This window comes from Acipenser ruthenus, chromosome 7 (assembly GCF_902713425.1).
Source record: "Acipenser ruthenus chromosome 7, fAciRut3.2 maternal haplotype, whole genome shotgun sequence".
Taxonomy (NCBI): Eukaryota; Metazoa; Chordata; class Actinopteri; order Acipenseriformes; family Acipenseridae; genus Acipenser; species Acipenser ruthenus.
The window spans coordinates 46,288,823-46,303,219 of record NC_081195.1 but is presented as its reverse complement, the minus strand read 5'-3'; the positions used below and the strand labels follow the sequence as shown (position 1 = coordinate 46,303,219).

The 14,397-nt window shown below is 37.8% G+C and overlaps 1 protein-coding gene across 1 annotated transcript in view; it reads right to left on the bottom strand.

The window, feature by feature from the left end:
- LOC117415743 (coiled-coil domain-containing protein 146-like) overlaps positions 1-4,014 on the bottom strand; it is a 49,595-nt gene extending 45,581 nt beyond the window's left edge. The window contains exons 1-2 of the mRNA XM_034026473.3: positions 3,330-4,014; positions 260-418 (exon numbers count right to left, since the gene is read on the bottom strand). Of these exons, the coding sequence (XP_033882364.2) occupies positions 260-406 (147 nt within the window). The 5' untranslated portion in view covers positions 407-418; positions 3,330-4,014. The remainder of the gene's footprint in view (positions 1-259; positions 419-3,329) is intronic.
- Between the last annotated feature and the right edge of the window lie 10,383 nt (positions 4,015-14,397).

Genomic DNA, 14,397 nt, shown 5'->3' with positions numbered 1-14,397 from the left:
TTTCTTTAACATTGAGCAATCCTATGCTCAGTTCATGTTCATTCAGTTAAAGACATTTACAAGCAGCTGCCTGTGCACCAACAAATTAATGCTATTAAAGTAAGAGACAGATATGAAGAGCAATCTGCTGGGCTCTTTTGAGAAAAAGAGAGCAGAGCTCAGGCACCAAAGGAAAGTGACTGTGGATTTATGTAGCACCAAACATCAGAATCAATACATTAAATACCTGAACAACAGTGTGAAAAAAATCCTACTTTACCTCATCTAGACACTGAAATGCAGGGCTTGCAGAGACATCTGCTGGCACTTCTTGCAAGTTCACTTGGGGAGCAATTGCAGAAATCGGCTTTTCCTGGCTTTCCTCTTCATCATCACTGCGATGAGAGCTCTCATCATTGGTACTCATGGCCAATTAATTCTATAATGCAAAAATGAACAGATTAGAAATGATACAATCAATGTCTTAAACATTAGGATTGTTTTGCTTTATAATACATGTAACTTCAGGAAAAACTAAATGTTTTGCTCCTCTGCTCCATACAGTTTAAGCAAAATAACTTGTGAGAATGTGGAGGGAAGCAGGGCTGGCATACTTTGTTGCTTTTTCCACATGGCACTAGTGCAGTACAGTATACATCAGAGAGGTCTCATCTTTAGAAAAGCTTAAAGAGGCAAACTTAGTGTAAAAGGTCTCCAGTCTGAAATACCTACAGCACCTTTGGAAGAACAACAGTTTTGGGCTTCAAGAAGGAGCAATTAATTGACTGGAATATGTAAGCAGTGCCCAGCTAGACACCGGATGGAAGGACAATACTGACTTCTGGCGGGTGGCCAGGCTCAATTAGAAATTATTCATGGCTGCATAGTCTTAAGACAGTGTAGCTAATTAGAGAACTTAGATTTTCAAAGCATGTGAGGCTTCATGGAACACTGCTAATATCCAAAAGTACAACAAGCATGTTAAAAATAGTTTCCAAATCATGATAACTTCACACAAATACTCATATAGGCCTATAGAGCAGGTTGCTGAAAATAAACAATCTTATCTTACCCATTTGTAGAAAGTTGCTCCATTTGGAAATATCTATTGTATTCTTTATATATATATATATATATATATATATATATATATATATATATATATATATATATATATATTCTTAAGAAATATCTTAAAAACGATCTATTTCAATACATAATTAAAAGTGTGGTAGCAATTAATGTCCGTACAAGTTAGTCTTTTAAATAGAAGTTGAAGAACTCTTCTGCAGATGTTTTCTTCAGTATCTTACACATCTAGCAGGTGGCTAAACCAAACATACAGTGGAATAATCCAGAGGGACATTAATAATGTAACAGGTTCCTAAAGGGCACAGTTATGATATGGTACATTAAGTACAGAATTAATTCATTTGGCAAGCCTGACAGTTGTTCTCTGTCACTGTACCACAACTATGCATATTAAATAATGTAACATAATAAGTAAAAAGATACAGTGAGAGTAACTCAGGATAACACAGATGCTGTTGAAATAATTCAGGATCTGGCAAGCTCTAACTGCTAATGTTGATAAACTGCCAAAGGCTAATGATTTTGCTTTGAGCAGGAAGTCTTGTGTCCCTTGGTATATTACTAATGATTTCAAATACTGTGCATCAAGTCTTGTTACAGGCAATTACATTTCTGAACAGCAGGCTTCCCAGGTTGTGGCAAGAGGATAAAAACAGGGCTGCATATCAGAGGTCTGCAAGGCCACACAGAAATAACTCATGCATATCTGGTTGGGTTTCTATAGCAGTATATTACATTTTTTAAACCTCTATAGTAGTTAGCCTGACACCCATATTTTACAAAGATAATCTTAATGCAAAGCCATCAAATTTCTGAGGTGGGTCATTTGGTATATAACAGATTATAGATGAAGATAATGATTAATTATATACATTATCACCATTCAAAAGTTATTAGCATTGTTTTTAATGTAACAAAAACAAATGATACTACACCCAGGCTTATTCACATGTGCAAGCTCATAACTATTTAAAATAAATATGTTTTCGATCATGCAAGATATAAACAGCTGGACTTGCTCTAAAGTAAGCAGTTGTTCAAATACTGCTTTAATATAAGATGTAACTCTGGAATTTAGGTTTTAAAAACTATGACAAACTCAAGGTCAGAATTATCTCACCTACTGTGAAAATACGTGTCTCTTCGCTGAAGAGTTATGCCAATAAAAAACTTAATTCCCAATACAGTAGATTTTACAGATTTGGCAGTACAGTGTTATGGGAAAAACTGATATTTGTTGCCATCTTATGGTGAGAAAAATAATTACTAATATGAAAATTTCTTATTGAGAGGATGTACTGCATAGCAAATAATTAAAACTGCCATTGATGTGCTCCAACTACCAGGTCTCAAACTAACGATTGTTTTCCAAATGGACAAGGTCATCCTAAACTACAACTACTTCTTGGGACCAAATAGCTACTGTAATAGTACTGTTGCTGACAAGATGAATGGGAGGCGATAATTCTTTACACCGTTTACTATAGATAGATTTGTATTGATGATATTTAAAAAAAAAAAAAAACCTGTAACGCTATAGATGAAAGGTTTCTGTGTCTTCTTCCTGGTAAGAACTTGATGTGTTAAAATTAAAATGCACTACAATGGTCTAGCTGCAATCAGTGTATAATTGATGAATACATGCGTTTTTTTCAGTTGTTTGGAATACATGCGTTTTTTTCAGTTGTTTGGAGGGTTTTAAATGAATAAATGAATAAATTGTGTTTTTTATTGTAATCTCAATTGAACGTTCTGGAAAATAAAGGTCAGTAATAAATGTTGTACCAAATTTTTCCCATAATCACTAAATAAAACAGAACCAGTCATACAGAGCAAGTGCTGTATCGAGTAAAACACATGTACTACGGTATACAAATAAAACTATAAGAACAGATGTGAACCTCAATGCAAATTGAGACGAATCATAAATACGAATATTTTACAAACTAACAAAAAAGAAAGCATTGCAATTACAGTAATATTGGTAATCAATAAAGCCCACGGTACTGTGTTTGGTAATATTAAAAAAAATAAAATAAATAAACAAAAAAAAAACAGTAAAAACTGTACTTGTACTAGTATTAGTAAACTAAAGATGAATTGCAAAATGTGAGTTTGAGAAGTCTCGAGTGCATTTAATCGCCAACAAATAAAAAGCATATAGATAGCGTACCAACCTAGCAAACTATGAAGGAATAACCAACGAAATGTTACGCCGATAAAATAAATACCCGTAAAATGTTATTTGCACGCCTTACCTCGAAAAACATCAGAAAAGTGCAACCAGAAGAAACAAACTCCTAAATAGCTATTATTATAAAAGAATATCGCTTTTTGGGTTCAATAAACTTCTGATCAACCAGCCTTTGCTGCTATTTGTAGCTTTTTTGTTGCAAGCTGCAAAAACGTTCCCATGACAACCAACAATCACAGCCTTTCCCTGGTTGTGATTTGTATTTTTTTTACACCACATAGTCGCAGTGTGGTTAATGTAGTCCTTATCTGTGACACTCGATATTTGTCCTTTTTTTGTAAAGCTAGCCTTAAATTGGATTTTATTTCCTTGACTGTGGATTAAAAACATGTAAATAGTATTTAAGGACTGCGTCAACATGTCATGTCATGATTTGTTTTACAACTTCTAATTAAGGTGGCCATATGGCTCAGTGTTCAGCGGGACAGTTTGGGATAGTTCCGTGCTTTTCAACTCACAAACCCAATGCATTTTGGTAAGCGTAGTCCGGTTTCTCTTAAAGGTAAGAATGGTAGGGTGCGTTGTTAAATTGACCGCTGCATGCACCTATGTAAAGCGGATTCACCAAACCGGTGTTAAAGTCACCAGGAGTTGCTCAACGAACTGTTGTTAAATTGACCGGCGGGTCACCGGGGTTGAGAGTCGGTGAACTGCAGCAAAACCAAAATGGCCGCTCCCACTGTGGAAGTGTGTCTAGTACGGAGATACTAGTATCAATGTAATGAGGTATGACACAGGCCCGGTTTTTGGGATGGAACCGCATAACAGTCTCGCGTTTTGATTGGTCCATGTCTGTCACATGAATATGTCGTCACACGAGTGGAAAAGCGTGCAGGCATTTTTAACATTGTGATCAGATAGAGAGAGTGATCTGCTTTCCATAACCTTACCATTAAAATATAATGTGGTATTACACTGTACTGATATAACAAACTATGAGGAATTACTTTATATAAATTATAATGTTATGCACGAATGTAAGAATTGGCTTTCTGTGGTGGTGTACTTTTTTCTTTCAAGTAGCATATATCTATAATCGTTTTTGCGATATATTTTAATATAAAACATATACGCTATTGCAGTTTTGTTACAGGATACATTAGTTTATCTCTAATGTAATCACAGTTTTACATATAGACTGCCCCTGTTTTCATTTACGTCGCAAATTCTGGGCCGCTTTGCTTTTCAGATAATGTCCCAAATTCTAGGCCGATTTGGTTTGCAAATAACATCCCAAATTCTGGGCCGCTTTGGTTTTTAGATAACGTCCCAAATTCTGGGCCGCTTTGATAACATCCCAATTTCTGGGCTGCTCTGGTTTTCAGATAACGTTCCGAATTCTGCATTTTCGAATTCAGGCCAGTTTTTGAGATATTCTGCTTAGCTGACAGCCGAGTTTCAGTAGTCCATAAACTGGACCATTAATTCATTTAAGAGTACATGAATCAAAGTTAATGTATTTTTTACTCTCCTCAGAAAACATTTAGGAACATGGTATACCAAAAAAAAAAAAGTCATCTCATTTGCTTATGTAATGTCCATCAATATATAGTGAGGCATAGGGGTTTATCAGAACTTCTGGGTTTAAGAGACCAGTGCCCTTCAACAACTTCAAATAAATCCCATTGTATTGTATTAGTCAGCATTTCCCTTATCTATTCCTGATCATTTATACTGTAGGTCAGGGGTTTTCAACCTTTTTTTGAAACTGTACCCCTTCTCTCTGGAGGTTTCAGCTCGAGTACCCGTTTACAATTTTCGCTCAACTGAACGGTACCTCAGTTACAATAAAATGGAGAATACTCTGATGACCCCCCCCCCCCCCCCCCCCCTGTTTATTTAATAAATCTGGGTGACAAACTGCTGGTTTAGGACAGAACAACAAACAGTAAGCTTAATTCTTAAAACTTTTAACTACAAGTATTTGGATGCACAGAATTAAAAAGACAAGTATTGGGTTAGGAGCACACCTATTTTTTTGTAACTTTGACGGCCTTTTGTAAAAGTTTGAAGGCCTTTTGATACCCAGCATACACTGCAATACCCAGCAAAGTTATACACTGATATTCTGATAGCACAGCAATTCAAATGAAGTTTGTAATTGGTTGTGTTCCTCAAATACACAATAAAAAGTGATATTTATAGGGTATACAGTTATACCGCGATACAGTGGTTTCAGACATCTAAGAACAGGTACTGCAAGCATCTGGATTCATACCCAGAGGTACTCTGTAGCCTCCTGGGACATTCACAGCTTGTTTGACACCCTCTTGTAGTTGCCCGTTGCTGCATATAAAGCAAAATGCTGTTTGTCAATCTCTCTTTTTTCTTATAAATCAGTCTTTGCAAGAATCATTCCAAAAACACTTGAATCAGTTAGGGACTACCAGTCTGACACTACAGGCCTTTAAATTGCAGTACCAATTTGCAAGTTGCTAAGTGGTTGCATTCCTCAAATTTGCACTGCAAAGTGATATCTTAAAGAATAGGGTATATAGTGCTTTTTTTCGCCTCCCCTCGCTTTTGGTGCAAAACTGTGCTCCGATACACTCAGGCTGATACTGTGATCACAAAACACTTGGAATGGACTTAAATTGGTGCTTCTGTACTCTTTTTAGATGCACAACAATCTTAGCTAAAGAAAATGGGTTCCTTCGAGTTCGTAAGACCCACGACCGCCATTAGCTGAGCCTTACCCCGATGGTGATTTTATTATGGGATTTGCCATAGGGAAGGGGGTGGTCTCTTATCATACCCGTATCTCCACGACCCCTGGGTCAACAAACTCAGAAGGACATTCTTTGCGTGCACAAGAGTCTTAGCTAAAGAAAGACATTAGCCACGGGTTCAAATGCCACCCCACCGCCAGATGGTGGGCGTTGCCCCAAAGGGGTTTTATAATGGGATTTCCCATAGACATTTTTCAGGGTGCTGTATCTCGGGTTCCGGGGGTCCCCAAGACTTGAAAATCGGTATGGAGGTCCACCTCGGGGCCCCTGTCGATCCCTCCAAAGGACACCAGTTTAGACTTTTTTTGCCAACCTGGAGCTCAAAAGCTATTGGAAATGCAACCTTGACATGCCATCATGCTGAAAATGTGAAAATTTGTTGAAAATGTAGCATTTGAAAACGGGTGGCTCCCTGTGAAAGAGGGCCCCCAGACATGACCCTAGGAAGTTCAACCCGGTTTCTAGGCCCCGGGGTCATGGAGATATGACCCCGAAAAGGGTAGTTTTTGGACATTTTTGACAGGGCGTATCTCGGGTTCTGTGGGGGTTAGGAACTTGATTTTCTTTTTGCGTTGGGGCCCCATGGTGCCCCGCACAAGGAGTCACCATTTTCATGGTTCAAATGCCAGGACGGCTTGGCAAAGTTAATTTTTTCGTCATGACATGAGTTTTTGGGTGAACCACCACACCTTTTTAGGGGGTGGTTTGGGGTGCTCCCCTGAGTCTATATCACTTTGAATGGTGGTTCTACGTGCTCGGGTTCGAGAGATATGCCTGAAAATGTGTTTTATAACACTGCCATAGACATGAATGGGGCTGAATACCCGAAAATATATTTTGCAAAGAATTGCTACGGTGGGTGTATGCGTGCAGGGGTTGCATAGTGGTGTGTGCGTGCAGGGGTTGCATGGTGGTGTGTGCGTGCAGGGGTTGCATGGTGGGTGTATGCGTGCAGGGGTTGCATGGTGGGTGTATGCGTGCAGGGGTTGCATGGTGGTGTGTGCGTGCCAGGGTTGCATGGTGGTACACGTGTGTGGAGGGGAATTGGAGTTCAGGTTTTGCGCACAAGAGGGGCGGGGAAAAGACTGGGAAGGGTAGGGTAAAAGAAAAATTACTACAATCATTTATTTTCACTTTCGACTCCCAGTCTCCTTTCCCTCACTTTATGATTTTATTTTGTGATTATTTAATTATTGTCAAAATAAACGGCCTTCATCTACTCACAGTTGCAGTCTCATTTCTGTCCAAAAAGAACCTGAAACACTACAATATATTGATGGACGTTACATAAGAAAACGAGATGTCCTTTTTTCGGAATACCATGTTCCTTCCCAAAAATGTGTTTTAATATTAGCCTTTAATAAAGGAAAACGACTGCTTTAATTAATTTTCATGTATCTATTTCAGTGCAATGTAGTTTCTTCATGTAATAAGAAATACGTTTTTTAACATTTACATTTTTGTTTTTTTCATTAAAAAAAAAAAAAAAGATTTCTGGGGAGAGTAAAAAATACATGAACTTTGATTAATGTACTAAGGGTTACTCTCAAATGAATTCACGATCCAGTTTATGGTAAACTGTGCATGCATGACTTAGAAACTCGGCTGTCAGCTGATTCCCCAAAACTGGACTGAATTCGGAAATGCAAAGCGGCCCAGAATTTGGGATGTTATCTAAAAACCAAGGCTTCCCAGAATTTGGGACGTTATCTAAAAACCAAAGCGGCCCAGAATTTGGGATGTTATCTAAAAACCAAAGCGGCCCAGAATTTGGGACGTTATCTAAAAACCAAGGCGGCCCAGAATTTGGGACGTTATCTAAAAACCAAAGCGGCCCAGAATTTGGGACATTAAATGAAAAGCAAAGCGGCCCAGAATTTGTGACGTAAATGAAAACAGGTGTAGTCTATATGTAAAACTGTGATTACATTAGAGATAAACTAATGTATCCACAAAACTGCAATACCGTATATGTTTTATATTAAAATATATCGCAAAAACGATTATAGATATATGTACTTGAAAGAAAAAAGTACACCACCACAGAAAGCCTATTCTTACATTCGTGCATAACATTATAATTTATATAAAGTAATTCCTCATAGTTTGTTATATCAGTACAGTGTAATACCACATTATATTTTAATGGTAAGGTTGTGGAAAGCAGACCACTCTCTCTATCTGATCACAATGTTAAAAATGCCTGCACGCTTTTCCACTCGTGTGACGACATATTCATGTGACAGACATGGACCAATCAAAACGCGAGACTGTTATGCGGTTCCATCCCAAAAACCGGGCCTGTGTCATACCCCAATGTAATTGTAGATTCAGAGACGCCAAATCTTTTGAAAATGGGTATGGAGTTGTGTATTTTTAATACATATACAGTAGCGCTAATAAACATATTGATAAACAATATGACATTTGCCAACATCCATTTTTTTATTGTGTATGTTTTTTGTCCTTTTATACTTCAGACAAATGTTACAAAGTTGCGAAAAGTGGGAGAACTGTATTTGAAAGTGTATCCATTAATATATTTATAAATATTTACAGTTGCAGGCTAGCTGCTTTCTGCATTTTAATGTAACAAGCTAGCTCTAAATTAGTCGGTTAAAGATAATTAAACCTTCGTCCCAATAATCTTTCAGCTCGCACAGGTCAACCACAGCCTTGCATGCCGCAGCAGCAACCTTTCTATTATTATTATTATCAGGTATGTTGATTCACCAAACTGTTGATAAAATTCCCCACACCAAGTGATGTCACTTCCGACTCAGCGATGCAGAGCACCGATGAATTTAAGACAGGTAAAATGTACCAGAATGCATTGGCTTACGAGTTGAAAAGCCTGGACCATCCCAAACTGTCCCGCAGAACATGGAGCCATATAGTCACCTTACTTATAATACGTTGGATAATGTGAAACTCCAACTCCAGGAGAGCAATACGCTGCATGTCTAGGAAGGGCTGCAGTACTCGTTTATGTCATGAGGTGTACGCAAAGCTTACCAACAACACCAAAGAGCTTCAGAATTTACTTGACTTTTTTCTTTAAAAAAAGTTAAAAATCATGATCATTACTGTGACCAAGAGCCTTTACAGGGGAGTTTGCATGGAAACAATGTGCTGGAAAGCCTTAACAGGTTGTAAAACAACAAACTGCTTTCCTTACACTTTGTCCTTGCATTCTTTCAGAGGGCTGTCAATAACACCATGTTTCCACGAGTTAAACAAACCCCCGAAGCAATGGACAGTGATAGTTAACCCTTTCACGATTGTGAAAGTGCAACTGCCCTGTAATGTGTCGGTGGGACCCCTGGATCCCCCACATATTCCCAAAAGCTGACAGAGCTTTTGTATCTGTTAATGGCACCAGTGCTCACCAAGGACTAAAGATAGACAATTTCCATGTGAAGTATAACGAGAAAAACAAGGAACTGGTGATCCTTTCAGAAAAAGTGAACAGCAACTTATCTGTAGATATAATAGCTCCAATAAAATGCGGTAACACATGTTTAATGTTGTTACACAGCAAGATGCTTTGCAAAGATTGTAGGTAGGTAGTACCGTAGCTTTGGTTAGGCACCAGTATCCAAGTTGTCAGGCTATGGGCTTTTTTATCAAGAATATGGGTTTTAGGGATCCAGTCTCCTCAATTGCCCATCCATAGTCTTCCAGTGGTATTAGATTATGTTCAGGGATGTGAGGATACTTCATTACAATCATGGCTAGAACAGCTCGTTTCATATGATCGATGAAAGCATTCTCAGTTGGTGGCAGGAACTTTTAAGACTTGAGTTTCGAGCCTGTTTGTAACCTCTGTGGTGATGGTTGTGTATTGTTCTGAAAAATGTGCTAGAGCTGAGCATTCCACTTGTTAATTCCCTACTTCATAGATAAAGGATGCGTCAATTTTTCCACTTAGAGCATGGGTAAAAGGCAAGAGTCTATATTCTCCTTTATCAAGGCTTTTTACAAGGAGATGACAAGGAGATGGGCTCAGTTCTTACACATAGCTCTTTAATGCTTGGGTACTTGTTGGCATAATAGATCTGGAGTATAATGACATCTGTGTCATTGGCATGGACAGCTGTTATTTCTGCTTCTGCACAAATTGTGTGTTGAAGTATTATTCTGGTATCAGCTTCGTCATGGCTACTTTCCAACTGATGCCACAAGAATCTCCTCACACCCACTACCCTGCATCATTTTAGTTATTGGTTTCTGGAAGTTGTGGCAAAGATTAAACACTCCAAGCATCAGAATAACCTTTTCAGACTTCATTACATGCTGGTATCATCTTGCAATTTCATAGATGGCTTGGTATATGTTATTATGGTATGTTCCATTCCAACCTTTTCTGACAGTTTAATCATGTATTCCATTGCTGTCATTATAACAGCTGGATTGGTTGGGAATGAAGCAATTAGAGGCAGGTATCCCAATATACTGGCTGGTATCCCAATATACGGGCAGCAGTGTGGAGTAGTGGTTAGGGCTCTGGACTCTTGACCGGAGGGTCGTGGGTTCAAATCCCGGTGGGGACACTGCTGCTGTACCCTTGAGCAAGGTACTTTACCTAGATTGCTCCAGTAAAAACCCAACTGTATAAATGGGTAATTGTATCTACAAATAATGTGATATCTTGTAACAATTGTAAGTCGTCCTGGATAAGGGCGTCTGCTAAGAAATAAATAATAATAATAATAATAATACCTCTCTGTTACTGTGAGAACTGTGCGTAGAGTGCACTGAAATCTGGAACTATCAACTCTCCCTTAACTTCAACAGCCAGAAATTGGGTTGGGGCTATATATAATCATGTAGACTGCTGGTGTGCAGCAGATAGCTTTGCTGCAACTGACCCATGTTTTGAACTACATTATAAGTTCTCCCAAAGCGAAGCAGCAGTTTTATGAACTGTATTTGCATGGAATATAAATTTAGCATTTTTCCATTTTTTGAATTCACTAACTATAAAGCACATGGAGCAAAATGACAATGCCAGAATCCACTTTAGTGTTGCACTCCACCCTTGAAACTGACTATACCAGTTGCTGCAGAAAGAGCAATTCTGGCAACCACTTTTCATTGCTGGAAATGTGGATAGAGTAGGTTGCTTTTGTCCATCCATTTTCATTCCTAGGTCTTCTGGAGGTATTCCATTATTGACTGAGCTACATCCTAAAACATTCTGCACAGGGGTGTCCTCTTCATCTACTAACAGCTCATTATTGTGTCCCCCTGGCTTCTAAAGTTACAATCATTTCCTTAGTGCTACCTTCATGCTGTCCCTTTGGAAGAAAAAAAAACTGTCCAAAGATCTTTGCTTCTGCATTTTCAATCAAGATGCAATGTATTGCTATTGCTGTCACTTAAAAAAAAAAGTATTACTAGAATAGTTTTGCATGATTTGCCTATGTAGTTAAATGCACAACGTAAATTTAAAAAGTGTTTCATTAGCTAAGCATATTTATGCTACTGCTGTGTTAAGAATTGTATGTTTATAACAAAATAGCAGCCTAAAATTGTTCTTTGTATTCAGTATCCAACAAATATTATTTTAAGTACAATGCATTGCACTTGCATTGGTTATAAATCTGATTAGCTGCTTATTTAAACAAAATTAATATATAAAAGACACCAGAACACAAACCTGATAAAATTAAACTCATAACAGTACTGTATATGGATTGTGCCTGGTTTATTTATTTATCTACATCCGGAAGACCTTACTCCAGCTCTCTGGACACCCACGTGCTGAATTTGAATAGTTTTTTCACGCAGTAATTTGGGGTGCTCTCTCGCTGGCTACTAGTGATGATGTTAAAACATTTACAATTGGTACAAATCACCAGATAGAGAAAAAAAAAGACATTCAGTAAGCAGAGCGCTGTCTTGTGCCGCCCCATATCCATATTTGAAAAAATAAATTTGCAGCCATTGCACTGATAATGCAGGTTGGCCATTTGAACCTCCAGCAAGGCCGCTCTGAGCTTGACTCGCTACGGTTAGGAAGCGCTCGCGGCGTGTGCATCGTTCAATTGGAGAAGCCACGTAACGCCCTGGGTGCTCTGCTCATTGAACGCACTCCAGGTCTCTCTTGCTGGCCTGTTGTTATAACTAACAATAAAGCTGTTTTCAGTGACAGTGCAGATCAGGCAAAAAACAAAAAAAAAAAACAGTTTATAATCTCAGGTAATCTCAGGTAATCTCATCACAAGAAAATAGACAAACTAACAAAAGTATAGATGCTGACAAGGTCAAGGGGTCATGCAAGTGAAGGCTAGAGAGATTCTCAGGCTTGTTTTGCACATTAAATCAGTTCATATTCTTTGAAGAACTATTCTCAAAGTATTAAAATCAATCATTTTGCTGGAATTGGGTAATGTAATATTGTATTGAATGTAATTCAATGCCAACAGCAGAGGGCAGTATTTCCTTCTATATAAAATTAAAAGCAGACTGAAAAAACATTGTTTTCCCACAGATCTGGACATTAAAACATTAGGAGAGGGGAATGTGATAACTGCATCGTGCTAACAGAAAGAGGACATAGCGTTCTGCAGTCTATAAAGGTACTCCATGAAGACTAAAATACACCTTGATTTGGTTTGATTTGCCTGCATTGTGATGAATGAAATGTAATCACTTAAAAGCATTAGATAACTGCAACTTTATCTATAACCAACAGAGCTGTGGTTGTTTATTTAAACCAGGGATCGATTCCAGCCCAGTCAAGTCCTAAATTAGTTATTTCACCCTTATTATGTGCAATTAACTAATTTAAGAACTTAAGGGTGAAATAACTAATTTGACGGGGGGGGGGGGGGGGGGGGGTCTAGAGAGGGCTAGAACTAACGATTTCAGTCAAAACTGCAACACTTTTTATTTGTAGTATGTTTAAATTATTTCTACCTGTTTTTAAAACAGTTAAAATACTACTGCATGGTTTATGCAGGAGTAGAATGTTTTCTTTAATAGCCTTTCCTATAAAGTACTGTATATTTCCTTTTTCTTATGCAGAAAGGCACCCCAGGAGGGTTTTAGTGCCAGAATTGTTCAACTGACTTGTTCAATGTGGTTTTGCTTCATTGAAAGCTGTTGGGGGGCTGACTTTACTAGCGATTTAGCCTGCAGGATTGTCTGAAATTTGGCTTTGTAGTCAAATCACCAAAGGAACTCTATAACTTGGGGGTCAGAATATATTTATGTAAAACACTATTAGTGCATTCATGGTTGGTTTAATTAGAAGCAAATCGGCCTATAAAAGCAGTATAGTGGCAAATGGCCCAGGGACCTTGTTTTTGCTGGTGCATACAAAATGTTGTATCTTAAGACACAAACTACAGTGACTCTAAATGTACAGGTAAGATCATTTTTGGGGGAAAATCCAGGCCACATCTGTTTTAAATGTAGGTGGGCCATTATTGCAAAGTTCACACTCAAACAGCTATTTCAAGTTGTTGTACAGTATTGAACTGTTATGATGTAGGATATAGTTCTGCAATTTGTATTACGACATGTTAATAAACTGTATTGAGAATAATCAACCTGAGTAAAATCAACCTGTGTTTTTCTGTCACAATTTTTTCTCAGTAAAAGGGTTTGACTGTAAATATATTATACATATATACATTTATTTTTAAGAAAATATAGTATTGGCTTGTTTTGAAGAATCTATCTTATAGTGAGAGCAATCATTGCAAAATGATTTAAAATCACACTATAGTTAAAAATTAAATTTCCTTGTGTCCTTCTCAGCATTCCAGATAAGGTTTTGGGTCATTTAATAATTTACTCTCCAATTTAGACACAATGGGGGTGATGAATTCCCAGGCAGGATTCAAATTCAAATTTCTTTGCGGCCAGGCAGTTATTAAGCTTAAGAGCAATGCAAATTACTCCACACGCACAAATAATGATTCGCAATTATGATAATGAGGGTCTAAAAGAGCACATCGGTATATTTAGTGACTGCACTTGCAGAGTTAGGAGTACAGAGAGCAGTAGTTGCTGTATGACATTTATGGAACATGAAAATACAAACCAAAAAAAAAAGATGTCAGAATAAGGGCAACAAAGTGCTCTTAGCGCAAGGAAAAGAAAAGTTTTCTGAGAAGGAGCTGAGAGTCCTTACGGCTGAGCTCACTCCGCGTGAAACAGAGTTGTTTGCAAAAAGCCTCAGCCAACATAAGTTATGCTAGTATCCTTAGAACATGATATGTATTATTATTTATTTCTTAGCAGACACCCTTATCCAGGGCGACTTACAATTGTTATAAGATACCACATTATACAGATATCACAATATATATATATATATATATATATATA